General features: G+C 38.5%; 9 protein-coding genes across 12 annotated transcripts in view; 6 read left to right on the top strand and 3 right to left on the bottom strand.

Annotated features, from left to right (window-relative positions):
* Positions 1 to 4146, bottom strand: part of LOC124311813 (calbindin-32-like) — a 40890-nt gene extending 36744 nt beyond the window's left edge. The window contains exon 1 of the mRNA XM_046776170.1: positions 4000 to 4146. The gene's annotated coding sequence lies outside the window, so the exon portion shown is untranslated. The remainder of the gene's footprint in view (positions 1 to 3999) is intronic.
* On the top strand, positions 847 to 3692 carry LOC124311811 (chitooligosaccharidolytic beta-N-acetylglucosaminidase-like). 3 transcript variants are annotated; one of them, XM_046776166.1, is made up of 6 exons: positions 847 to 1039; positions 1164 to 1336; positions 1529 to 1772; positions 1831 to 3023; positions 3090 to 3267; positions 3334 to 3692. In XM_046776166.1, exons 2-6 carry the CDS (start codon positions 1248 to 1250, stop codon positions 3535 to 3537), a joined length of 1908 nt encoding a protein of 635 aa, XP_046632122.1. In that variant the 5' UTR covers positions 847 to 1039; positions 1164 to 1247; the 3' UTR covers positions 3538 to 3692. The 3 variants fall into 3 exon arrangements, with proteins under 3 accessions (XP_046632122.1, XP_046632120.1, XP_046632121.1); XM_046776164.1 differs by having other exon boundaries at positions 1118 to 1336; XM_046776165.1 differs by having other exon boundaries at positions 1115 to 1336.
* A 350-nt stretch (positions 4147 to 4496) lies between the features above and the next one.
* On the bottom strand, positions 4497 to 7100 carry LOC124312012. The gene is made up of 9 exons (XM_046776398.1): positions 6882 to 7100; positions 6647 to 6802; positions 6267 to 6588; positions 6028 to 6206; positions 5871 to 5934; positions 5547 to 5810; positions 5062 to 5467; positions 4877 to 4971; positions 4497 to 4794 (listed from the first exon to the last, which is right to left on the bottom strand). The coding sequence occupies exons 1-9, from the start codon at positions 6915 to 6917 to the stop codon at positions 4631 to 4633; spliced, it is 1686 nt and encodes a 561-aa protein (XP_046632354.1). The 5' UTR covers positions 6918 to 7100; the 3' UTR covers positions 4497 to 4630.
* A 211-nt stretch (positions 7101 to 7311) lies between these two features.
* LOC124352527 (sorting nexin-14-like) lies at positions 7312 to 11364 on the top strand. 2 transcript variants are annotated; one of them, XM_046802048.1, is made up of 15 exons: positions 7312 to 7458; positions 7709 to 7833; positions 7894 to 8028; positions 8085 to 8323; positions 8385 to 8601; positions 8665 to 8779; positions 8849 to 9129; positions 9196 to 9251; positions 9424 to 9603; positions 9683 to 9995; positions 10065 to 10342; positions 10409 to 10593; positions 10658 to 10822; positions 10895 to 11076; positions 11158 to 11364. In XM_046802048.1, exons 3-15 carry the CDS (start codon positions 7996 to 7998, stop codon positions 11242 to 11244), a joined length of 2331 nt encoding a protein of 776 aa, XP_046658004.1. In that variant the 5' UTR covers positions 7312 to 7458; positions 7709 to 7833; positions 7894 to 7995; the 3' UTR covers positions 11245 to 11364. The 2 variants fall into 2 exon arrangements, with proteins under 2 accessions (XP_046658004.1, XP_046658003.1); XM_046802047.1 differs by having other exon boundaries at positions 7312 to 7556; positions 7620 to 7833.
* A 2551-nt stretch (positions 11365 to 13915) lies between these two features.
* LOC124352575 (transforming growth factor-beta-induced protein ig-h3-like) lies at positions 13916 to 16925 on the top strand. The gene is made up of 11 exons (XM_046802110.1): positions 13916 to 14059; positions 14168 to 14261; positions 14329 to 14549; positions 14640 to 14829; positions 15056 to 15262; positions 15342 to 15445; positions 15515 to 15617; positions 15710 to 15924; positions 16089 to 16278; positions 16348 to 16554; positions 16677 to 16925. Exons 1-11 carry the CDS (start codon positions 13946 to 13948, stop codon positions 16763 to 16765), a joined length of 1734 nt encoding a protein of 577 aa, XP_046658066.1. The 5' UTR covers positions 13916 to 13945; the 3' UTR covers positions 16766 to 16925.
* Positions 16926 to 18348: 1423 nt separating this feature from the next.
* LOC124352574 (transforming growth factor-beta-induced protein ig-h3-like) lies at positions 18349 to 21556 on the top strand. The gene is made up of 11 exons (XM_046802109.1): positions 18349 to 18509; positions 18572 to 18665; positions 18733 to 18953; positions 19044 to 19233; positions 19479 to 19685; positions 19769 to 20067; positions 20147 to 20246; positions 20336 to 20550; positions 20711 to 20900; positions 20970 to 21176; positions 21287 to 21556. Exons 1-11 carry the CDS (start codon positions 18399 to 18401, stop codon positions 21373 to 21375), a joined length of 1923 nt encoding a protein of 640 aa, XP_046658065.1. The 5' UTR covers positions 18349 to 18398; the 3' UTR covers positions 21376 to 21556.
* Positions 21557 to 21892: 336 nt separating this feature from the next.
* Positions 21893 to 22788, top strand: LOC124312685 (28S ribosomal protein S34, mitochondrial-like). The gene is made up of 3 exons (XM_046777176.1): positions 21893 to 22159; positions 22223 to 22435; positions 22496 to 22788. The coding sequence occupies exons 1-3, from the start codon at positions 21986 to 21988 to the stop codon at positions 22664 to 22666; spliced, it is 558 nt and encodes a 185-aa protein (XP_046633132.1). The 5' UTR covers positions 21893 to 21985; the 3' UTR covers positions 22667 to 22788.
* Positions 22681 to 23803, bottom strand: LOC124312683 (THUMP domain-containing protein 1-like). The gene is made up of 5 exons (XM_046777175.1): positions 23550 to 23803; positions 23292 to 23498; positions 23127 to 23237; positions 22976 to 23058; positions 22681 to 22910 (listed from the first exon to the last, which is right to left on the bottom strand). The coding sequence occupies exons 1-5, from the start codon at positions 23706 to 23708 to the stop codon at positions 22697 to 22699; spliced, it is 774 nt and encodes a 257-aa protein (XP_046633131.1). The 5' UTR covers positions 23709 to 23803; the 3' UTR covers positions 22681 to 22696.
* Positions 23804 to 24007: 204 nt separating this feature from the next.
* Positions 24008 to 26426, top strand: LOC124312682 (centriolar coiled-coil protein of 110 kDa-like). Its single transcript, XM_046777174.1, has 3 exons — positions 24008 to 24213; positions 24282 to 26016; positions 26112 to 26426. Exons 1-3 carry the CDS (start codon positions 24145 to 24147, stop codon positions 26168 to 26170), a joined length of 1863 nt encoding a protein of 620 aa, XP_046633130.1. The 5' UTR covers positions 24008 to 24144; the 3' UTR covers positions 26171 to 26426.
* Positions 26427 to 26464: the final 38 nt, after the last annotated feature.

The raw sequence follows: 26464 nt of genomic DNA, 5'->3' as shown, positions 1-26464 counted from the left end.
TTGCTCTCCATACATTTGAGCGATTTCGTTCCATCATCTCAACTTTAGCACCTCCCCCCCCCCCCCCTAGGATGGTGAGGTCTACGATCTATACACTACGCAATATGCAGGACCGCCGATTTAGTTTTGAAATAGCAACATTGAATGATAGATAACGCGCAAAGCTCGTCGAGCGTCACAGCCCCTTATTTGGTCGGGAAAAACCGCCGGAGGAACGTGGTGAATTTCCCCTCCCGTCAAACAGGATAACAGGAAAGTTCACTTTGACGCTGATGACGCAACCTGATATTGTTGGCGAATACAAAATCCTAGCGCTGACGCTGGCTAGACGATCGCTCAATGTCTTCATTTGAAAACCTCAAATAGAAATAGGCTACCGTTTCCATTCATTGAGAAAGATGCAGTTCAAATTTCAAAGCACAGCGATTCCGTTTAATTTTAAAAATTCAAATCTGGGAAAATTCATTTTCGTGTCATGGCGGGTAATCAATTGTTGCGCCATCTTTGGGGATTTCTACAAACTACCTTTCATAAAAATTTGTTTATCGCGATTTCAGACGAAATCAAAGTCGGATTGAAAATGTGAACTGGTTATTGCACAATAACCTTCAACAATATCACGCCCTTTGGTTGCCAAGCTAAAGATTCCTGAACTCGCCCTACCTTGATCATGTACAAACAACCGGAATGCAAAAAAAGAAAAACTGGTCAGAGCGCCTAAGGTTAAAACCCATGAGCCAAGCGATGGGGGAGTTTTAAAAAACCCCATTTTATGTGAAAAAGAAAAACATCAAACCAGGATATACGAACTCGTTTGAAGGCCAGAGCTAAACCAACAACATCAAAGGAGAGAAAACCAATAAATGGCTTGACCGTTTCACCAAAGAAGTGAATCTCCATCGAGCAGTCCGAGCTGAAGCCGACAGAACAAGACGTCACATGGTAAGCAGCTAAAGAGACGTTAACGAGCGTTCTTCATTAGCCATTACGAGTAGAATAACAGTGGTTTCTACGTCATTAGACAACCCTCACCCAAAAGGTATGTTCAACAGACACTACTGTATATACAATAACCCACAACTGCCTACATGTAAAATAAATTTTCCCCTTCAAGCAGACTAGTTTGAGTTGCTTAGTTTCGCTGCTCCCAATTTTGGATTCAGGAGCGCGACAACGCTGCAGCCAAGAGCGCTACCATTTGGTGTTACACTTCCGAGCACAATTCTTGAGACCTCTGAATAGGAGAGATGGATACGAAATTTCTCTTCATCGTCGGATTGTTTTTCATAGCCAATGGCGTCATCGCTCAAATAGCCAGTGGACAACGCCAAACCGGGTAAGAAAATCAAATTACCGTGTACAAAGTCATTGTTCCCGTTCCAAATTTCCAATTCGACCCTTTGACAAACGATTCCAGTTTTATGTAAAACGAATGGCAGAGTAAAAGAAAAAAAAATGCGCATATATTAAATCACGCCGTTGACAATTCAGGTTACTTTCTAAAATGTGCACGTCTTTCTTTATGCAGGCAAGCATCCCCCTGGGCTTGGGCGTGCCGAACTGGCAGGGGTTGTGTTAAAGTGGCAAAAGATTCGCCTGTACAAGAAGGAGATAACATGGACAACCCAACACTGGCAGGTTGTAAATTGACTTGCAATGACGAGTCGGTGCTATGGCCAAAACCCCGCGACGGAATCTATCTATCAAAAACCCTTGTGTCTTTTCTTCCGACCGACATCCGCACCAATCGAATCAACGCACCAAGTTCCGAGGTACTCCATCTCACCTCTCAATGCGAATCAATTCCATTAATGCAAATTATTTTTACAGGTTAAGTCGTTGACGAATGAAGCGATTACAATATTCCGTGACGTCATCAACAAGAGTATTCCGGAGGCATTCCGGAGTCGTAGCCAAACAGCAAAAGAACAACAGCGGCCGCAAATTAATATTGTAGTGTCTATCACATCGGGTGAGGCAAGACTCGGGATGGAAACGAGTGAATCTTATAATTTGTACGTGTCAACAAAATTCGCAACTGTGGCTGCACCAAATAGTCCGTCCAGTACTACAACCGTTACCATCACGGCTCAGACTTTTTTCGGAGCTCGTCACGCCATTGAAACTTTATCGCAAATTATGGCCTGGGACGATAGTCTGGAATCGATGATTATGTTGACGGCTGCCAACATATCCGACTCGCCAGCCTTTGTTCACCGCGGTCTTCTCATCGACACTTCGCGTAATTTTGTCGCCGTTCCAGTCATCAAGAAGATTATCGACGCCATGTCCTACGATAAACTGAACGTATTCCACTGGCATCTGACTGATACGCATTCCTTCCCGTTCGTGTCAACTCGGGAGCCACGACTTGCGCTTTACGGAGCGTATTCCCCCTCAAAAGTGTACCGCCCTGAAGATATCAAAGAATTGGTCCACTACGCCACGGTTAGAGGAGTCAAGATCGTTCCGGAATTTGACGCACCAGCTCACGTTGGCAGCGGATGGGAGTGGGGCGAACGTGCTGGGATGGGCCAGTTAGCTCTTTGCGTCAATAAAGAACCATGGCCCACATACTGCGTTGAGCCACCTTGCGGAATCCTGAACCCAGTCAACGATAACATCTACTCCGTATTGAGCAACATCTACCAGGATATGAATGATTTATTCCAGAGCGATATTTTCCACATGGGTGGCGACGAGGTGAATTTCAGTTGCTGGAACGAAACCACTGAAATTATCGATTGGCTGAGGGCTCGCGGCCGAAATGACTACAGCAAAGAGGATTTCCTATATCTCTGGACCCACTTTCAGAACCGATCTCTAGAAGAAGTAGACAAAGCTTACGGCAATAAACAACCCATCGTTTTGTGGACCAGCGGCCTGACAGAGGATGGCCATGCCGACAAATTTCTGGACAAGGAAAGATACATCATTCAAATTTGGACAACGGGTACTGACCTGAGTATCGCTCAACTTTACCGCCAAGGCTTCAAGTTAATCATGTCAAATTATGACGCATGGTACGCAGGCAATGAAAATGAATGTAAAATGACACACGATTCCAATAACGTCTAACTTTTCAACAGGTACTTTGATTGCGGGTACGGGCAATGGGTTGGTGAAGGGCCCAACAATTGGTGCTCACCCTACATCGGTTGGCAAAAAGTTTACGAAAACAGCCCACGAAAACTTATCGTCAATTTCAACGAGACATTCAATAGTCAACAAATTCTAGGCGGGGAAGCCGCCATCTGGTCTGAACAAGTACGTATATAACGAGGGCAATCATTTCAGTGAGAAATGAATTAAAACATTGCAATTTTGAAATAGGTTGACGGAGCAGCTATCGAAGGGAAACTATGGCCTCGTAGTTCAGCTCTGGCTGAAAGACTGTGGACTGACCCGGACACAAACTGGCGCGCTGCCGAGCACCGCATGAACCACCATCGTGAACGATTGGTTCAACGTGGAATTCAGGCAGATGCCCTTCAGCCAGAATGGTGTCATCAAAACGATGGATACTGTTTTCTATAAAGAGAGAAAAAATGCTGTGTTTCAATAGAAAACAGAAACCTTCTTGGCGATTGTAGTCGATTTTTTTCTTAAAATTTAATCGATTGACTCAAGCTATGTGCACTGGTTGCTGTATAGTGTTCAATAAAAAAAAAATAAACAGGACAGCAGAACTAGTTTACACGATTACTATTTCTATAATCAAGGGAAAACTTGTGTGAAATTCAAAGCGAAAAAGGATGTGAACTAGAGGCCTGATCATAAGAATCTCTTTCCTAAAAAGCTGCACAACAAAATGGTTCAAAACCTCAAAAAACATGATGAATATCCACATATCATTGATCTTCCACAAAGAACCAAAATCAAGGTAGCAGAGTCACGACTCTTTTGTTCTCCCACAAAAAACCGAAATCAAGGTAGCAGCACGAATCTTTCATCCTCAAGTTTCGTTTCGAATAGCAAATTGAAAACATAGAGACTTACATACATCGGCGATGCTTGAAGCTGCTTGAAGTTTGAGTTCGTCGATTTTCACGTTCCATTTGTGGGTCTGCTGCTGCTCCAGTTGAAAAGCTGAAAAAATCCTGCTGCACGTGGTCCATTCAACAGTAGCACAAGGGCTATGGAACCGACGACCGTCTGCCTGACTAGGCATTAGTCAAATGAGTAATTTGGCGGTAGTGGCGCTGTCATCTGTTACTGATTTCGCGCGCAAATTGTTTTCACAAAAATTCTTAAAAGTGGACTAGCGGGCTTTTTAAAAACAAGACCATGAGCGAGTTAGTTTTTTTAATGTCACTAAAAGATGCACTAAATTTGTTTTACTTGCAAAATTGCACACTAATTAAATTGCAGGAAATACAATTTCATGAGGGTAAACAGTAGCCTATATAACATAATATCATTATTTCGCACAAGTTTTATTTATTTTGAGGATTTTATTTGACTTTTCTAGATTTGTATTTGGTAAAAAAAAAAAATTCTTTTTACTTGAACAGAAGTTGAAAAAAAACGCACACGTTTCCATAATAATAGAACATATTAAAGTAATAATTGATACATCACAGTGAACTGAGATCATAGTTCTCAGTTTTTCTTGCTAACCGTCTTTGGTCTAACAAAATTGTGCAATTTCATGGATAAGGCGCAAAATACGGGTTTCATCGAATGGGTCCTTTAAATAAAGGATCTTTACATCTGAGTGGCTGTAACTTTCGATGATGCCTTCTTCTTTGAATAACTTCATAGCATTCTGTGCTGCAGCATCAAAATCATGCCCTAACAACATTATTGAAAGATGAATTGAAAAATTTGTTGAGGATTAAAAAAAAACGATAAAATTTATCATTTGTGAATTCACCTTTTCTCTTAAGTTCTTCGGAAATCCGTTGTAGAAACACAGTTTCTTCCACAACATCTATTTTACGAAGTTCGAGAAGCTGTTTAGCTGCAACACTAAAATCACGTGTTAAAAGAATTAGTACATAAACATACTTTCAGACAAGAAAAAAGTATAACGAAAAGAAATTTCTAGTGTGTACTTACTAGTATACGTCTAAAACTGTAGAAGTTACCGTAGTAATCCATTTGTGGGAAAGGGCATTGGCTATGTTGACGTAAAATAACGTATCGATAGTAGGCCTGCGTGCCCAATCTTCTTCATCTTCAGATTCAACATCCAGGTTGTAAGCTATTCTCTTGGCCATTAGCTGTTCACCGGAATTGGGCTCATCTGATTGCTGTGACAGCACTAGATTGTCAATCAAATAATCTAGAGCTTTTTTTTCAGAAGCAGAAGCTGACAGGCATGGCGGATTAATGAAATCAATTTCATGGCGTAAAAGACTTGCAATTTTGCGGAAGTTTTCCAGTAACCGGTTCTGACTGACTCGGCATGTATCAGAATGCAAGTCAAATTCCATCACGTCCATCGCGGAAAATAAACTTTTCACTAAAAAGCAAAATTCAGAATTAGAAGTGACTACAAACAATCGAAAGTCTTTCTTTTTTTTGGTGGAAAGCTTACTTACTCATAAGAGATTCGAGTTTCATTACTTCTACAGCAACTGAAGAAAAAGGAACGAATCCCTTCATAGAAAAAACCTCTAAACTATATTGTGTGATAGCATCGAGGTCGCCAACGAAAGCCAGATCATGGTGTTGGCGGAATTTTTTTTGAAATTCATCCATTAATTGAGCACAATCCTTCAATTCGAAATCTTTTGATTTGATTCGGTATTGCAGTATCATTGACAAGACATGAACACTCATAATTGGGGTGTTCCTCCAAATTTCTAAGAAACAAAATAAAAATGGCAATGGAGAAGCAGAGGGCGATGAATAATTTGAACTACCATGCCGCATATGTTGTTTTAAGTCGATCATGTTGTTTTCGTTTTTATTATTGCTGATAAAGTCCTGACGATGAAGAGTGACAGTCAGGGAAAAAAAGATCAATGCAATAAAAATATGTAATAACAGATTAATTTTTATAAAAGATTCTATAGTTACCTTAAAGGAATGAGGGAGCCCAAAATTGATACGGACGTTAGGTTTCCAATTACTGTGTAATTCGGAAGAACTTGAAGCGTCTTTGATTGCCAGCTCATAACAAACAGAAGTTGGGATCAGTAACAAATCAATTTGATCACTTCCACAAAATGAGTTTCCAACAGCTGTCAACAGTAAATCTGAGAAAGAAAAACTTATGTAAGGATAACATCAACATTTAATGCATGAATAAAACTTGCCAGAATTTTCAGCATCAATGAACAATACTTTTGAAACTTTTCCATTATTTTCTTTATCAGCAACAGGATTTGATAACCCCGAATAATTGGAATCATTTTGGTTCAGAAACTCAATGTTAGTTTCCTGAAGCCCTACTAGAAGAGTGTAAGCTAAAACTGTGACATCAAACTTGTTTTGGTGAATAACAACATAAAGCTTAGGAGCATCAATTTGTCCAAGTTTTTCAAGTTGGCCCCAGTGTACTTGGAGTGATTTAAAATGTTGTTGCAGGATGTTATGCCATGGGATTGAAAGCTTACTATTAGGCTGGGCAACTGCAAGCTAATCAAACCAAAGTAATAATGAGTCTATTGAAACATAAATAAAATAATAATCATACCAAATTCCTTACACCAAGCTCTTCATAAGCACATGGGTGTAAGTTTGAAGTGGACGAAAAACAAACTTCACAAGGGGAATGAGGGTGAAACTCTTTTTCTTTTGGAATCAGAAAGCATGGCTTTCTTTTATGTTGAACTAATGCATCATTTCGGTTCTGTAAATAGAAAAGAAGACTTAATAATCACGTGATTAAATCTCAATCCACAAATTGACTCATTTCTGAGAATTCTGACTTGTCGGTTCACCCTGGGGAGAAATACGTTTGACATAGTTAAAAACTTCAAATCAACGAAAGAAGTTTGGCGTCAATCAGAGATATAATGAAAACAATTGTTCTATCTAATTCTAATTTTAATTAAGGCAAATTAAAACAAGAATCAAGAAACTAGTGAAACCCTCGTATGAAAAATTTCAAAACACAAAACACAGTCGAAACTCGAAAGTTCTGAAACTGTAATGTTGGGCGTTGTCTAACTTCAGCAAATTTTAATATAAAAGAAATTTTCTAAAGAGAGTATTAGTTTTGGCAATAAAAAAATTTAATTTCTTTTACAAGAATTTTGCGTCAAAATTGTGAAATCGATTATAAATTATTTCGAAATGACATACGTGTCTATGCCCTGGGGCATATGACGTAATATATTTGTATTCTAGCAGCAGATGATTAGCAGACAGACCGAAAAACGAAGTCAAGTCAAGACTCGGGGGGTAACGGAGTTTGGGACTTACCGTTTCAGTTATTAGACAACAATCGCGTGATGTGTCTTGTGTGTTCACTGTGATGGGAAAAAAATGTGGAATGGAACAAAGGTGTTAAATTGGATTTTTTCTTTAACTACTCAAAACCTTCTAGTAGCGTTTAAGATATCCGTTGGTGCCTCAAGTATACTGTATGGATACTTTTTTGGGTAATCGACCTTATTGTTATTCATGAAACGCTGTCACTATTAAAACTTTTCGGTTTTATGCAGGTATCCTGTTGCAGTGCTTTTTCTTTCATCATGTCTTGTTGCCTTCAAACTCCCTGTACTCATTGTCTACTTCAACCAACTTCTTTTAGGGGCTGAGAGAACTAACTTACCAGAAATCAAGCAGAAACACAAATTCCGTACTAAGCCTTCTTCTCCATACTTTATAGTTGATGGTGGCACTATTTCATGTGATGTAAACGAAGCTTTAGAAAGAGTAAGAAACAATTTTTAAGATCTGCATTGAAAACTGTTATATTTTTTTCCATTTTTCAAGTTCCTTGATGGCATTTTGGAAAAATTTGTTATACACTGGCACTCAGCATTAGATGTTAAAGAGGATGAATTTGTCAATGAAGTACGCCACATAATTAAATTTATGGTTGTCAGGTTACACCAGCTACTTGATGAAGTATAATGATATTTGTCTTCTCCATTCCACATTTCACTAATGTACTTCTTTTCTAGATTGACTTTCCTAAATTGCTAATTAAAAAGATTATTCCAGCATTTTTGTGGCATTTGGAATGTTTCTCTACTGGCCTTGAAAGAAGTCATTCCATAGAAATTGAGAAATATGTCTTACAGTGTTTTGGAGAAAATCTTCATCCAGCAATTTCTAGTAGACAAACAGAAGAAGTATATTTGAAACACTGCTCAGAGCAAATCCTCAAAGATCTTCTTCCAAATGAACTCAAATCGAGCAAGTAAAAGGGCTAAATCAATTATTATCTTCGTAAAATCATTACTAATGTATTATTACTCTAGGTTACTATCTATTTTAGTACGCGATATTCTCAGCTGCCAGGTTCTTCAACATGCCATGGATGCATTAGCGAATCCCGAGAATATCAACCGATTAATGATTGTGTGCTTAGATGAATATAGTACTATGTTATTAGGAAGTCAAGCCGTGGAATCGGACCCCGGTGTTCAAATATTGAACAATTTTACAAATAATTGTCAACCCAATACCAAAGACCTGGTATGACGTTATTATATTAATATTATTTTGGAAACTTTGATTTCAAAATTGTCTTGTTTTTAGTGTTTGTACCCTAGTCTTTCATCGATTCTGAAAACACCGCCGCACTTGTACCAACTGATGCAGTTTTTAAAACGAATAAACACCCTCAAGTATCTACAATTTTGTTTTGCTGTTGGTGAGTATTTTTTAAAATTTTAAGTTTACAACTGTACTCTATTTTATTGTTCTTTTTATGTTAACACAGATGAGTTTAATGAAAAACTGTTGAACCCTGATCTCAAGCCGGAGCAAATGAAACGGTTACAGCTAATGGGACAAAAGATGTTTGCAATGTATTTCTGTCATTCGTCGCCAGACTGCATTGGATTTGAAAACGAATCGAAGAATCAAATGAAATCAATTGTTTATGCAAGCGCCACCGAAATTGTGCGCTTGAGAACGAGCTCTACTTTATTTCAGGCCTACGACTATGTAATGGACATCTTGGAGACTAAAATTTTGCCTCGTTTTTACCGTAGTCCTGAGGTACTCCTAAAATAATCATTGTTCGGGATGAATTTTGCATTAACTAGAGTTTTTATTTTTGTTTAGTTTTACCAACTAGTCACTGACGCACAACAGTCAGGAGGTTCTTCGAAAAGCACCAAGTATTTCATAAACCTGTATTAAATGATGGGTGAAATTTTTTAAACTTGCTGGGTTTTTTTCCACTTTGGACTGTAATTTACGCACCACTGCGTCTTGTAATGCAAAGAAACTTTCACCCGTCATCAGAAAAATAGCATGTTTTCAGCCACTAAAAGAAAATACGTTTTATAGAAAAAAAGAAGCTGTGTCAACTGGATGGGGTAAGAAGCTACGGGCTGCGTTACGCCCAAGCTGGTTAGCAGCAGATGCTAAACTAGCTTCACTGGAACCAGAAGATGAAAATTACGATACAGGAATTGATTTGACTGAGGCAGATTTTATTGCAGATGATGTTGATGCAGACGATCGAGGGTAAATTTCTTATTTTACGCAGACTTTTTCCTGTTTATTTATATGATAGTTTCCTATTTTAATTTTCACGAATTTGTAGTGCCTATGCGGATCTGATTCCGGTTTCCGGGAGAGACCTGACAGCTTGGAAAACGTCCATTCCACGCGTAGTATCGGCCGTCGATTCAGCTGGTAAAGCCATATGGGGTTTTGAAGTAGAAATCCAAAGAGGTGATATAAGGCCGGAGGACGATCCCGAAGAGTATCACTGGACTGTAATTCGAACCTATCTCGAGTTTTTTCACTTGGAGAGCAAGCTTACCGAGTTTCATGGGGAGTTTGTCACCAATCGCCTTCCCCCGAAAAAGATGTTTGGGACCAGAAGCATGGCTTTTTTGGAAAGCGTTCGAGTTGTGAGAGGAAATTTCCATGTTTTTCAATGTTTTCTGAATTAATCACATTTTCTATTTATTTTGTCACAGGAATTCGAAACCTTTTTACGAACTTTACTTCATCAACCAGCTTTGAAAGGAAGTGATCTTATTTTCTCATTCCTTACTCTATCTGATCTTTCGGCATGCCAAGCCATCGGCGATAGTTCAGTGATAGGATCCAATTTGCTTCCCGACTTGGGGTTTAGTCGTATGATGCGTAACGTGCGACACGTTCCTATGAAGTTGCGGAAAGAAAAGGGGCAGGATTTAGATAGTTTTCTTCAGACCTTCATAGCATCAACAGAGGCTCCAAAACCTAAACCAAGGTACATAGCCTATGTCTTCCACTCCGTAAACACCTTTTAACGTTTGTCTTCTATGCCTATTGACAGCAAAGTTGAAGTCCGAGATATTTCTGGTGAAGTTTCCTTGCCTGTTATCAAAGAACTACACCCGGTGTTTAAAGATAACGCTAAATCTTTCCTTTCACAAGACGGCCTCTCTAGTCGTGGTACAGCTTCTCGTGCAGTGTGTATTCCAACAATTTGCAGCCCGTACGATTGCGTGTTATTTGCAGGTAAATGCATGCCGTAATCACTATATTCTAGTCACTTTCAGATTCGATTTCTCTATTCAATTAGCTCTGAAAATATGGCGAGTTCCTCAATTATTGTGGAGTGTGCTCGTGGGTCTTCGTTCTCTATTGAGCGTCTACTTTGATGCGTATGCCCGGAACTACTTCCGGGCTAAGTTTTATAGTGTTATCCAGCCAGCGAAAGTTACACTGGCTATAAAGTTGCTGCATGGTAATTATTCCTGTACTTCATGACCTGCATGCACTGAACTGAGACTGAGCATTAACATTCTGTTGATTCTAGAAACCGTCCTTAACCAAAGTTCTTCCGAAAGCAGTAACAAGGTTGAGTATAGACAGGCAGCATGGAAATCTATCGTCAAAAGTATCCCTTCGTGGATGAAAAACATTTTCGGGGTCCACGCCATAGAAAATAGATGCGACTTGATATTTCAGTGTCTTCAATTTCCCGTCCTGAACAAGCAAGTAAGTCGAATGAAATAAAAATAAGATTGATGTATTCTTAAAGTTAATCGAAATATTCGGATATTTTTATTCACTACTCAGATCTCTTACGTGGTACTAGACATCGTGTTGAATGAAACCTTTCCCGAAATCTTTTCAAATGATGCCACCGACCCCTCTTCACCATAATAATATCCGTGTACACCCATGACCATTGGTTCTCTTCACCACAATTCTACTTGTATATTTTGATGAATTATTTTGTACTGTTGACTTGTTATCTCGATTAGAAAAGTTGTCAGCTACCCATTTTTCGCTTTCATCTTTCGTTTCTTTGATCATGTCTCAATCGTACCACTGTAATGTGATAAGTAAGCTTAAGAGATGGAAGTGCAATAGTGTTTACGTGAGGAATTCCGATCGGATTCTGAACGCATGATTGTAGGTTGAGAGCTCAATAATATGAAATGAAGTTCCTCTTAATTATTTTATTAAACAGATGGAAATTCAGCTTTTAATTCGGAGATTTTAATTCTCAAATTTGCACGGGTCAAAAGGTTTTCATTTCAGTTTTAGTTTCATTGCGGTTGGTGTGATCCATAGACGACGTCAGCCGTCTAGGGGGGGGGGGGGGGGGAGTAGCAAACTTATCTGACGGTCAAAGAGGGCGGGAAGGAGGTATAAGGGTTTCGGGAATCAGACGTCTTAAAAAGCTGTAAAAAGGAAGGACGAAAAAAAAGAATGAAAAAATAAAAAAATGCTTATTGTCTAGGCTCTCAGCAATTAGAGGGTGATTATTTTTCAAAAGATGTTTTGTGACGGCGTGTCTTAATAGAGCAATGGGGGGATTTCGAAAAACGCGTGGAGTCTTGTGTATAAACAGTCCCTTTTCCAATAATAACAGCTACATACATAGAAAGCTGCATAACCTTTGGTATAAGAGTTCAAAGAGAAAGTTGGATGAATGGGTCACGGACATTCAGGCCAATGTCATTCAGGCCTGCGGCTGATCATCTCCCTTAAGAGAAGTAGCCTAAACGGAAAAAAGAAGATTTTAAGTTATTTTTAAAACGTTGCGACTACTAAAGTGATATCATTTAAGAGTAGGCAGATATGGCATGTGGTATCCAGCATAGAGTAGCTGTTGACAATTTAAATGTTATATTTTACTTTAAGAACATCTCCGTACTCTATTTTTTTGGAAACGCAGACCAAATTTGAGACCTCTGTTTGTTATTTAAAAGTTAACACATAAAGCGCATAAAGGTCCTTGAGTGCAACGCCACATGATTCACAGCTCCAATGATTTAATATTCAACTGTGAAATAAAACTATGAAACAGCTTCTAAATCGAATCAACAACGACGAATATCATAGATACATGCGTGGTGTGATATGGCGTCACTGCTGGTTGCATCGCTGTCTGATAATGCGCTTAATAGTAAAATTTCATCCAACAAGAAAGATGTCATTAACCTAAAAGGAAATCGAACTTAGATACATTACCAAAAAGGGCCTATCCTGAATGTCCTCGCCTTTTCCCAGGTTTCTATTTTTTTCTTGATCTGAGAGTGGTCATCAGTTTCTTCAGCCCTACAGCCTTTTTATTTTCTTTTGCCATCGACAAAGACTTGCATCTGACCAGCCTCTTGGTAGTTTTGGACAGAAATTCGATGTTATTGTTAGACCTTACTCTTCGCTAGCTAGGCTCAAAAGAAAGACGAGAAAGCTATTAGAAGCGTATTTTTACATAGTTTAAGAAAAAGTTCCAAATAAAACTTTAAAAAAATACTTTGAAAATTAAGGGGATGGGTTAAGGCGCGGGGCAAGTTGTTCATAAGCATACATTATAGGGTTATGATGGCCTGTATTATAATTATTAAACCAAAATTTGGTTGTGAACTAAAATTTTCTCCTCCTCAGGATCTGTGTTTAACTAAGCACATCAATTTAACCCGAGAGAAGAAATTTTTGTAAACCTTATGTTTTCAAAGTTCTAATAAATTATTTTAAAAAAAAATTAAATAGATTTCTTAAAAAAGTCGACCAAAACTCAATGTAACGGAATGAACGGAAATTTGTGTACAAAATCTAATTTATTACATAGACTGGATCCTGCCCGAAGAATAAGAAAATCCCGCACATCCCTCATCTTTGTCTCTTCTTTCCATTCTTCCCTTTGAGCAAGAAATCGCCTATTTTTATGAACATTTCTACGGAGGATGTATAAATTTTAATTAATATTTAGAATTTTCCCATATACAAGAATGTAATTAAATATGATTTCATTCTGTTACAGGATTTTATGTGCAGAAATCATACGAGTAAATGACTTAATGTTATTTCGTGTGATATCGCAGTGATAACTCATGCTCTTATATAATGCGACTTACATAATATGACTTATGTAATACATAAAATTATATAACATTAATTATAATATTTTACAACGATTGTCCGATAGGTCAAAGTAAAAATGTATCTCATGTGAGATCCTATTGATTTCCTCATTAAAAAGTATGATTAGGAAGATAAAGAAATGAGATCATTCACAGTCGTTTTATCATACGAGATAGCGATTTATGTGATTTGTATGAGGAATTTTTCTTTAAATAATCTGATACGATATAATTTGCGGTGATCATGTCAGAAAATGCAAGAATTTCATAGTCATATGAGAATCAAATTAAATCTTACGAGATCGTATGCGACTTTGCCCGCTGAGCCTAATAGTCACTTCCATCTTTGGTGAGGAAAACCGTAGCTTTCACCACTAGCGTGCTCAGGGTTCCTGCTTGCGGCTATTCCAGTGCTCATATAAAACCCGAAATTTCCACGTTTCTGGTCAGGAAGACGCTTCAACTAGACACGTGAACCACTCTTCCAAATAATGTACCTCACAGCTACTTTAATCACTCTCTTGATTGCTTTGTCTTCGGCGTTTCCCGGTAGGCCTCATCATCATCAGAGCACTCACACCAGGAGAACACAGCAAAATACACCGGTAAATCAATTTTACTTCGAACTTAAAATTTATAATCGCCATTGTGCAGAACTCTTTTTCTTATAGGCTGAATCCTAATAGCTATTTTGTTCTCTTTAATTTTTTCAGGGGACAATCCCAACTGTCCTGACAAATATTGGTTTAACAACATTGGTCGATTCGGTAGTAAAAGCTGGTTTAGCAGAGACTCTTTCTGGGCCGGGTAAGTGTTTCGATCTTTCAACAGTATAACATATAAGAAAATTGAATACCGTGACATTTTTTTATAGGACCATTCACAGTGTTTGCTCCGACTAATGAAGCTTTTAGCAGTGTGGACCCAACGACTCTCAATACAATTTTGAAAGATGTTAATCTCCTTCAGAAAGTTCTTACATATCACGTTGTAGCCTCGTTGATACCATCTTCAGGCTTGACTAATGAGGCAATTGCTCGTTCCGTATCCGGTGAAAATCTTCGCATCAACGTTTACAAATCCGTCCAACCAGAGGTAAACAACTAAACATCCATCGTAAAATTTATTGATTGAAAATTTGAAAACCAACAAAATTAAAGATAGCATTGTAAATATTTAATTCAGGCGATCACGGTTAATGGAGCGCTAAAGATCAAAACTTTCGAAGCCAGCAATGGAATTATCCATGTTATCGATAAAGTTTTAGTACCAGAACCGGAAAGTAATATCATACAGGTTTTGGAGAAGAAAGACAAATTTTCGACACTTCTAACTGCTTTGAACATTGCTGGATTAACTCCAACAGCTAAAAGCGGTCAGTATATGGATTAGCGTTCATGTAATAAAATGGATTTGCAATATTGTGGCCCATATTCCTTTTTTGTTAAAGTTTTACATATTTTTAAGCAAGTTTAGAAGGAGAAGCTAGGCAAGATGATTGGGTATAGAGATAATTACTTATTTTTTCATTTTTCCCTTCTAAAAAATTTTAAATCTGATTGTGAAACTAATGCATCAATTGTATTGTCCGTCCACAACAGACGGCCCGTTCACACTGTTCGCTCCAACTGACGCCGCTTTTAGCTCCCTACCAGCTGGAGCTCTTGATTCTCTGATCAAAAACCCAGAAGAATTAAAGAAAATTTTGCTAACTCATCTGGTTGCCGGAACGGTCTTTAGTCGGGGACTTTCTTCTGGTTCAATCCCAGTCGTTTCTGGTGCTAATGTTAAAGCTGTCTTGGGTTTAAGTAAGTCCAATATTTATCTCCTTTCTTTAAATCTTACAATTACGTAATCAATTACTCCATATTTTTATAAACTTAATAGATCGGGTGACCATTGATAATGCTCAAGTCATTGAACCCGACCTTTTCGCTTGGAATGGAGTCATTCACGTAATAGACTCCGTGATCCTTCAACCTCCAACGCCAGTGGGTCTTAAAATACTTACCAGTCAAGGTTTGAACTTGGTTAATTCATCAAGAAAATTTTGTTTTTAGGAAGTCCGTGATATTTCCATGATTTTGAATAAGGAGAGCGGTTTGACAACCTTAGCCAGTTTAGTTGCCAAAGCAGGTCTAGCCGATGCACTTTCCGGACCAGGTTAAGCTTCTTTTTCTAGCCAAAAATTTAATAATTTCCCAATTTTAATATGTCTGTCGCGTTTGCATATACAATAACTTATCTCTTCTCAGGACCATTCACTCTCTTCGCTCCAACAAATGACGCTTTTGCTGCTATCGATTCAGCTACTCTTAATACCCTGTTGCAAGACGTCAACCTTTTGAAAGGTGTTTTGACTTATCACGTCGTTACATCCACTTTAGCCCCCGCTTCCATAGAAAACGAACTTGTCATCAAATCATTGGCCGGTGAAAGTCTTCGCTTAAACCTGTACAAAAAAGGAAAGGTTAGTCAACTTTTCAACACATTTATTATTTTATTATTATACGTTTAAATAAAAATTTTAACTAGTGCGGCGAAGCCCATGAAGGGAATTGGGCGGCTTTTATCTCTGAGTTAATTTTCCTTTATTATTTGTTTCGTATGATTTGATCTCAAAACGAATTATAGGTGGTAACTATCAACGGGGCGTTAAGTCTTAATGTTTTGGAAGCTTCAAATGGCATCATTTACGTAATCGACAAGGTCCTCGTGCCAGACAATGATAAAAGTATCGTCAAAGTGCTGGAAAGCAAAGGGAAATTCACGACATTGATAACTGCGCTCGGTGTTGCTGGATTGAAAAATCATCTCGACACTGGTACGAGTAACATTTTTCCTTAAAAGATTTCATGTCTGTGGTTTTTAATGGATTATTTCGCGAATGTAGCTGGCCCTTTCACGTTATTCGCACCAACCGATGATGCTTTTAAAGCCCTTCCCTCCGGTGCGTTGGACTCATTAATTAATAAGCCGGAAGAATTGAAGAAGGTTCTGCTTGATCACGTCGTTCCCAACACGCTATACAGCCGAGGACTTTTAAGTGGCCAGCTCAATCTTGCACGCGGCGGAGTTGTTGCGGTAACTGTGAACGAAAGTAAGCTAGGCTTTTTCCTAAATTCTTAATTTTTTTTTTAGATATAATGTTTAAAGACTTAATATTCTGTTTAAATTTAAATACGATTTAAAAATTAACTTAGATTTTTTTACACTACTTAGATGGAGTCAAAATTTCAAACAGCGACGTAATTGAAGCAGATGTTGTTGCTGCAAATGGTGTAATTCACGTCATTAATAATTTGATTTGAATTCCTTACTTTTACTGAATCAATCGTAATGTGAAGAAATGTCTACCATTTTCACAATTTCAAATACATGCATACTCTTTCAGCAATTTCATATTTGGTTTTTAAAAGGTGAATACCTTCGATTTAATTACACGCGGTTACATGCGATTACATAGTGAAACCTTTTTGTTTAGTGTCCCGTCTTTACGTTTACTCTCGCGTTTACTATAATGAAACCAACAATTATCATAGCAGCTGATACAACAAGTGAAAAACAAAGGTTTAATTTCACATCATTGCTTCAGAACTGTTCAGAACAGAAAAAATAGCTTTCATCTTTCGTTTCTTTGCTGCTCTTGTCTCAATCGTACCACTGTAATGTGATAGTAAGCTCAAGAGATGGAAGAGCGATAGGGAATCGTTTGCGTGAGGAATTCCAACGGAGATATTTCTGCATGATTACAGGATGAGATCTCAATATGAAGTCCCTCTAAAAAAAAAAGATTGAAAATCAGCCTTTAATTTCGATGCGTAATTGCAATTTTACGTTGGTTTTACAATAAGATTTTAATGCTCAAATTTGCGTGGGAAAATAGGTTTTAATTTCATTGTCATTGTGTTTCACTATTAATAACAGCCACAGAGAAAGCTGCACAACCTTCGTTATCAGAGTTCAAAGAGAGAAAGTGGGAAGGAGAGCCATCTCAACCGCCTTGTAGAGCTGTGGATAGTAGTGGGTAGCGACAAGAAGGTATCAGCTTCATTGCTAGCAGCCTTATACCAGTCTTGCCACATACATTTAGAGTAAGAGATTCACGACAGAGTTATATGTTTATAATGCCCGCGGACGTGAAGGGGAATCAAGCGCGAACCGACTAAATAGGCCATCCCTTTTCAAGGAATTATTTTCTTTCTTGACGGATGAAGTGTCTGCCGTGCCGTCTGCAAAAGTTTACGGCCATTGACTCTTCTCTGCCTCTAGAACTCTCAATCTCATCACTCACTCTCTCTATTCAACTCATTGTTCTTTACTGAAATCAACTAGCCGGCAACCCACAACTGCTCCCAACTAGATTTTCCGCTTTTCTGTTTTTCGTGCCAGTAAGTTCCGCCATCACGTTACTTTTGTCTCAACAACGCGACCAAACGGTATTGCCATTCCATCGGAATCCACCGATGCTTGACAGTTTAACGCAATCGACGAGCGAAAGTATTTCCAATAAAAACAAACTGTGACGGTGTAGGTAATTGACAGTTCGCAACAAACCTTGAAAATTATTTTACGGCACTTGAAATTAATTTCACAATCTCTTCACAAGAAAAATGTATTGCAATGCGTGTACGCTAGAATTCCTCGTAGTTCCGCCGTGCGTGATTTCGGTTCTCGCATGATGCGCCGTAACAAAAGAAAGAATGCAAATACATATTTCTAGATTCTCTAGTTAGCTAGGCAACAGACAGAATATGTAGGGAAGAACGAATACGAGTGGACGAGGATAATCGCTTCCATCTTTGGTGAAGAAAACCGTAGCTTTCACTATAGACGTGTACGGTGACACGCTTGCGGCTATTCCGGAGCTCATATAAAGCCCGAAATTTCCACGTTTTCTGATCAGAAAGACGCATCGACTAGCCGTGTGAACCACTCGTCCAGATGAAGTACCTCAGAGCTGCTTCAATCACTCTCTTGATTGCTTTTTCTTCGGCGTTTTCTGGTGATCACCAGATCACTCACGCCAGAAGTAAACGGCAGCAGTTCTCACTGGTAAATCTATTTTTCACTGCGAGTATAGTCGATCCTTGATAAATATTTCGTTTAATTTTCAGGGAAGCATCCCAACTGTTTTGACAAATAACGGTCTAACATCATTAGTGGATTCGCTAGTTAAAGCTGGTTTAGCAGAGGCTCTCTCTGGACCGGGTAAGTGTTTAATTCTTTCAACAATATACAACATTTAAGAAAATTGAATACCGTGGAATTTACATAGGACCATTCACAATCTTTGCTCCGACTAATAACGCCTTTAACGGTGTGGACCCGACGACTCTCAATTCAATTTTGAAAGATGTTAATCTCCACCAAAAAGTTCTCGCATATCACATTGTGGCTTCGTTCATACCGTCTTCAGCCTTTAATAATGAGGTGATTGTTCATTCCGCTTCGGGTGAAAATCTTCGCATCAACGTTTACAAATCCGTCCAACCAGAGGTCAGTATAGATTAGATTAATCACAATTTTTACTGATTGGGATATCATCAAAGAAAAGATCATTTGTAATATTCTTTATGTTTGAATCAGACGGTGACAGTTAATGGAGCGCTAAAGATAAAAACTTTGGAAGCGGGCAATGGGATTATCCATGTCATCAATAAAGTTCTAATACCAGAACCGGAAAGTAACATCATGCAGGTTTTAGAAAGGAAAGGGAATTTCTCGACACTTCTAACTGCTTTGGCAATTACTGGATTAACTCCGACAATCCAAAACGGTCAGTATAGGATTAAATGTTATTGCGATAAGCGGATTTGTAATATTCTGGCCAAAATTGAAAGTTTCTAGCCGGGGAGGTTTCTATTTACCTTTTGTTGAAGTTTTACATTGTAAACAAGTTTAGAAGGAGAAGGCAAGATGGGCGGGTATACGTAGCAACCTTTATTCTCATCCTTCCGTTCTACAAACTTTCAAATGTGATTACGTAACGAATGCACGTATTGTATTGTTCGTCCACAATAGCCGGCCCGTTCACACTATTCGCTCCAACTGACGCCGCTTTCAGATCCCTCCCAGCTGGAGCTCTTGATTCTCTGATCAAAAACCCAGAAGAATTAAAGAAAGTGTTACTAACTCACCTTGTCGCCGGAACGGTCTTCAGTCGGGGACTTCCTTCTGGTGCCATCACTGTCGTTTCTGGTGCTAATGTTAAAGCTGTCGTGGGTTTCAGTAAGCTTAATATCTATCACCTTTTTTTAACTTTCACATTAACGTGTAAGCCTATAATTCCAATTAATTGTTATCCATAACAGATCGGGTGACCATTGATAACGCTCAAGTCATTGAACCCGACCTTTTCGCTTCCAATGGAGTCATTCACGTAATCGACTCCGTGATCCTTCGTCCATTTGATCAACCAGTAAAAGCCGTTTCCAATGAATTAGTAAAAGCGGTAACCAATCAACCAAATAAAGTGGTTGCCAATCAACCAAACAAAGCTGTTGCTAATAAACCAACAGAAAAAATAGTTGTCAGTAATCCAACAGAAAAAACTATTGCCAATAAACCGACAGAAAAGACGATTGCCATTGCCAATCAACAGCCAACGCCGGTGAGTCTTGTAATACCTAATAAATGTAATAATGCGGGTTTGTACCCGGATTATTAATTCAATAGCATTCTGTTTTTAGACAGTCCGTGACATTCCCATAATACTGAAAGAGAACGGTTTGACCACCTTGGCCAGTTTAGTTGCGAAAGCTGGCCTAGCCAGTGCACTTTCCGGACCAGGTAAGTCTTCTTCTTCTAGCCTAAAATTAAATATTTAGCGAAAGAAATCATTGCGTCATGATTGCACACACTCACTTATCTCTTCTTAGGACCATTCACTCTCTTCGCTCCAACAAATGACGCTTTCGGTGCTATCGATTTATCCACTCTAAACACCCTGTTGCAAGACGTCAACCTTTTGAGAAGCGTTTTGACTTATCACGTCGTGACGTCCGCTTTAGCACCCGCTTCCATAGAAAACGAACTTGTCATCAAATCATTGGCCGGTGAAAGTCTTCGCTTCAACGTGTACAAAAAAGGAAAGGTTAGTCAACTTTTCAACATATTTATTATTTTATTATTACGTTAAAAAAAAAATGGTAACAAGTGCATTGAATCCCATGAAAGGAATTGGGCGACTCTGATCTGGTTGCTTTGCCATAAATACTTTAATATAATTTGATGCTTTGATCTCAAAACGAAAGGTGGTAACTATCAACGGAGCGCTAGGTTTGAAAGTTTTGGAAGCTTCAAATGGCATCATTTACGTAATCGACAAGGTCCTCGTGCCAGACAATGATAAAAGTATCGTCAAAGTGCTGGAAAGCAAAGGGAAATTCACGACATTGATTTCTGCGCTCGTCGTTGCTGGATTGAAAAATCATCTCGACACTGGTACGAGTAACATTTTTCCTTGCAAGATTTCATGTCTGTGGTTTTTAATGGATTATTTCGCGAATGTAGCTGGCCCTTTCACGTTATTCGCACCAACCGATGATGCTTTCAAAGCCCTTCCCGCTGGTGTGTTGGACTCATTACTTAATAAGCCGAAAGAATTGCAGAAGGTTCTGCTTAGTCACGTCGTTCCTGCCACGCTATATGGCCGAGGACTTTCGAGCGGCCAGCTCCATCTTGCACGCGGTGGAGATGTTGCGGTAACTGTGAAAGAAAGTAAGTTATTGACTAAAATTTATTATTTATCATGGTTTTGGATATTGTTGGTTCCAAGGACGTTCCTTGTGCAATTTTCAAATTAACTAAGATATTTTCCCACTTCTTAGCTGGAGTCAAAATTTCAAACGCCGACGTAATTGAAGCTGATATTGCTGCTGCAAATGGTGTAATTCATGTCATCAATAATTTGTTTTGAACGCCTAATTTCCTGCATAATTTTCAATTTGAAGAAATTACTTCCAACTTCACTCATACATAGAGATAAATTTTATGTCAAAGTTTCCTTTTTTAAAATAGCTTTATATGAGTTTCATATCTCGATCGCCTATGTACTGTACAAATTATCTTAGGTAAATACACGAAATACCGATTTAAAATTCTGTCCTCCTACGGGGATTATATATAATAAGACGTAGCTGTTCCTGTTCTACCTACCACTCGATATACATACTAACATACTGAGAAGAACGCATTACCAAGTGAACGGTAACGGTTAGCGATCCACAGGGGCTAATCGTACGACTCTCAGAAGTTAACTTCGGATCGTTAGACCAACTGATCAACGCAACGGGGTTATAACTTATAAGGGTTAAGATCCTTACGACATACGTCCTTTATATCAAGAGCATATAATTTGCGTTTAGTTCAATAGAATCGGCCAATCGCAATCGGGTATGTTCCGGATAGCGCAATCGCTTTTTACTCTTTAGTCAAACCTTGTGTTGTTGCAGACGACAGTTGCCTCACGCCGTCAGTCTGTGACTCTGTGGTCAGTCCGTAAAAGAGGCTAAGGATCTCCAAAGAAAATGCCTTACATTTATATTGGAAAACGGAATTTCTTTTTGGGAAAAAGATTATGGGAAATTGCAGGAAATTTAAAAAACTTTGGAGAAGGCCGTATTCTTGTACGTAGTGCATTCGAGAGATACCCTGAAGTTTCGTACGTTAAGATTATACGCGCTGAGCCACTCATGGATGAGGTACTACTCTTCTTGTCTCTTCAAGTGATAATCTCGTTTGATTTTTTATAATTTTTTACCCAGGAAAATTTATTTGGAAGAGTACTTGTAGAAAAGGTATTCAGAGGAAAGTCTTTTGGAGAATTTGATTTGTCCAAAACTGCCTATAAGAATGACTTCAAACTGATTCCGAAAGATGAAGAAGAGTTTTACCTCAGCCGGACAATGAAAGCAGAAGATGTAGAAAAACTGAAAAAACCATTGCCTGAATTTATCCAGTTTCCTCCTCTTCTGAGAGTAATGAAATGTTATCTTTTATGTGTAGAAACAATTTTAATTATTTTTCTTTTAACTCAGGAAATGATCTCCAAACAAGAAAAAAATCCTAATCCTCTACTGAGAGCAGTATACAATTGTAGTCCTAATAATACAGTACATGTTGAGCCTGGCAAAATTTGCAACAACAAACAAATTGAAAATGCCAAAGCATCTCATCTGTATGAAAACTTAAATCATAATTTACAATGAAAAGAAAAATTAAATTGCAGTCAAAGATTTTTATTTGGCCTTCTGAGCAATTTCAACAAGATTGTACTTGGCTCGTCCTGAATAATTTGTAACTACACCCAAACAGCATGTTGCTCTTAGCACCTCAACGACCATACTTATTTCTGGGTTGTCGAGATCAACTTTAATTTCAGGAAACTTCTTCGAAACCATTTCCGCGATTGGTTCTATTAGGGCATCTCGTTTGATATTGTGATTTCTTATCCTGGATAAAAATTATTAGAATTACTCATGATTAATTTTCACAGTCAAAACATGAATGATGTTTACTTGATGAGGAGAGAAAATGTTTTGTAATCAGCCATTTGGTCAATGAGAGTCTCAGCTGCTTTCAAGATATCTTCCTTCACAGACTATCATTTCAAAGATGATCATAAATTATTATTAAATGTAGTGCATACATCAATATTGGGTAAAATACCTTGCAAGTCAGTTGAATTGGAAGCATACGTAACAGAAATTTTGTAGTTTGCTGCTTTTTCTTTTCAATATCATTGATTATTGCATCTACAACTGCTGAAGGATTTCCAACCTAGAAAAGAACTGTTAAGCTTGAACTTACATAAAAAGAACTAAAAATTCTTACTGTTGAGCGAATAAAAATGCATCCTTTAATGTTAGTCATAACACACTGGAATCTTCTTTCAGAAACAGGTGCAGCTTGCTTCTTTTTTAATTCCTCCATTTCTTTAGACAACTCATCTTCAATTTCTTCTTTTTTAACCTCTGACAATTCAGGCTCCTCCTTTGGTTTTTCACTACCATAAATGATATCAGCATACTCATTCAAAATCTTAAAGGATAAGTTAGTTATGAACAATAAAACAAATTATTTGTTGTTTACATTGTAGGCTTCTCTGACACTTTCTTTTTCTCTGTTTGAAGTACATAGGAAACCTTTCTGTCCAGGCCCTAATTCATTGGAGGATTTCCTAGCCTGCTTTGCAGATTTGATATAATATGCCTTGTCTTTGGCTTTGCGTTTGTTTCCGGATTCAGACATCGTTAAATGCTAATGTTAAAGGATGCTAATTGCTAACTTGCTCAAGTGCGCGTGTTAAATATGAAACTCGAATTTGCTCGAATGCAGCAGACGGAAAAGTGGAATACGGGCTCGAAATACAACCCCAAGCGACAACCGTTAAAACTAAATACACGAAGTTTCTTATTTATTTTTAATAACTTAATATATATATAATTTTGTCTTCTTAGATTTTAAAATTATATTAATAAAAATTTTAAATAGTATTGATCTTCAATTCAAATCGTATTCATCCGTTTCATCGATAAATTTTCTTTCCATGCGTAGGTCATTTGTGAACGCACCGATCGACTTTTGACAGATGTTCAAAGTTTGTGTGGGAGCTGGAAGCTGTGGAAACGTTGGTTACCATTTTTGTCAAGCGTGACATGTAGGAAATGAAATCTGGTTGTTCAAAATGTCAAACACAAATACAAACTACGTCTCATGCATTCGAGTGGAAGGGAAACCTATTCTTCCACCTCTTGTAAGTTTTGATTTCTGTGACATGATTTTTTCTTTGTATACCTAACCATTGCAACTATCTCTGTCCAGATGAATGATGATAAACGACGAGCAATGCGGAAAATTAGAGATGAAGCTGTCGCAATTGAGTCCCGATTGAAAGAAAAACGACGGGCTCAACTTTTAGAGCAAGTCCAAATAATTCTTGATAAATGTGTGACGCTTGATGAGCTGAATGTTTCAAAAGTGACACCCTCAAAGTATCGTCTCATCAGTGAACCTTTATTGCAAACACCAGTGAAGATCAACAGTTCTCTTTCTCAGCCAACAATTAAACCGCTGCCAGTAACATCATATTCATTACCATCCACTCCACTACTTGATGATGTTTCAATTGAGAATCTCCACAAGAAGTTTTTGTCCATGAAACAAGACTGCAAAGATGTTAGCATTTCAGAGTCATCAGCTGTAAGCACTGATCTAGGACCTTACATGCAAAACTCAGATTCAGATTCTAGCTCAACAGAATCTGGAACTTCAACACCACGGGCATTGACCATCTCCGACACTGATATTTCTACGAGCTTAGACTGTTCAACCCCTATTAAATCTCAAAGAATGCGGCGCTTATCTTACACACTGGAAGCGCCTAGCCCTGTACTTTTAAAAATGATGCAAAACAAAGCGGCTGAAGAAGAGAAACACGCTGTTTTGAATGTGCCTAAACTGAACCTTTCTGATTCTGACGAATTGCAGGGAAATGATTCCAACAATGTTGAAGTCATTAAACAAAACAAGAATTTAATCCATGTTCCATCAGTGAAATATTCTGCAACCATTTCGGATAAAAGTTCAAATATCAGCGAGGAAAATTCAACCCACAATCTAATGAACTTGAATTTACGTCCTAGAGATACTGAAGATGTCGTTAACGGAAACTTTAATGAAAAACAAATGATTAACACTTCTGAAAAGCTAAACAAATCTAAAGTTGAGCACATGTCTGTAACTTGCGATAACAACGGAAATTCACCCAAAACCGAAGATGTGCACAAAACTGGAAATTTCCTTGAAGACTTTATAATGCAACAACAGAAGCTCATGAACGAATTACTTGAGAAACAGGCCAAAGAACAAGAGAGACTGGTGCAGCTATTTAGAGAACAAGAAGAGCAATTAGTGATGCAGATGCAAGCACAAACAGTACAGCAACCAGCAGCCCCCAAAAGCAAGAGTCCAGTCTGCCGTAGTTTGAAACGAAGCTTTGATCGTTCCGCTCAAGCTAGAAGTCTTTTTGAATCTGGACGTCTCTCTGCCCTAGTCCGCGGCTATTTAACTCGCCGCCTCATGACCACAGATCGGGTGCAATCCATCATCCAAACCATCCGCGATACAACAACATGTCTCAAGGAGTTAAACCAGGGTAGCATGACGATCTTGCCAAGCGACGTCGAATTGCATAGGCGACTACTTCAGCAGCTAAATGGAGCAATCCACGCTTTGCACGACATGTTTTTCGAATGGGATGTGAACGAAAGGATGCTTGTAATAGCCCGTGATCGTGAGAAAAAAGCTGGGCAAATGATCGTTACTGGAATGCCGATCCGAATGAGACCGAGAAGTCGCTCTCTCTCTTCAGCCACAGTCAAAAGTCTTGAGCGCAAGTTGACCCGACAAGAAAGCCAAAACAGCAGCCGGCCAAGCTCAGCCTCCACAGCCCTTCCGCGCACCTCTCCGTCCAGTATGGCTTCTTCTACAGCGGATCGCAAACGCAGCCCTTCATCCAGCGGTTCTTTTTCCTCTTTCAGCGCTGCTCCATCAAATGGTAAATCGACTTTCTACACGCTTTCTACTTCACTACATAGTACATCGTCTGAAGCGTAAAGGCTAAATGCTTTTCTCTGTTTTCTTTATTGACAGGATCATTACACGGGAAGAACAAACATAAGCCCTCGACCCGAAAACCTTGGCGTTGTTGATCTACTGATCTACTACTACTACTTATCGGTAAATTTAGTCCATGTCCATCTTGGTTAACGAAAGTCGCCTAGCTCTTTTTGTGGTGTGGGTTTGGTCATTAACACACGCACAACTGTACTTTACATTCCCTCTGCATGAAATGTTTTTGGAAAGTCAAACTTTTATGATCTCCTATATTTCCCTTAATATTTGTCCGGAAGTTCTACCTGTGTGCTCTCCCTTAAACCCGTTAAATAAAATGAAAGAAAAGAGCAATGATATGGATAATCATCAAATAAAACTGGGAGATAAAG

This window comes from Daphnia pulicaria, chromosome 8 (genome assembly GCF_021234035.1).
Source record: "Daphnia pulicaria isolate SC F1-1A chromosome 8, SC_F0-13Bv2, whole genome shotgun sequence".
Classification (NCBI taxonomy): domain Eukaryota; kingdom Metazoa; phylum Arthropoda; class Branchiopoda; order Diplostraca; family Daphniidae; genus Daphnia; species Daphnia pulicaria.
Note: the sequence above shows the minus strand (reverse complement) of the source record. Positions and strands in the feature narration are given on the sequence as shown.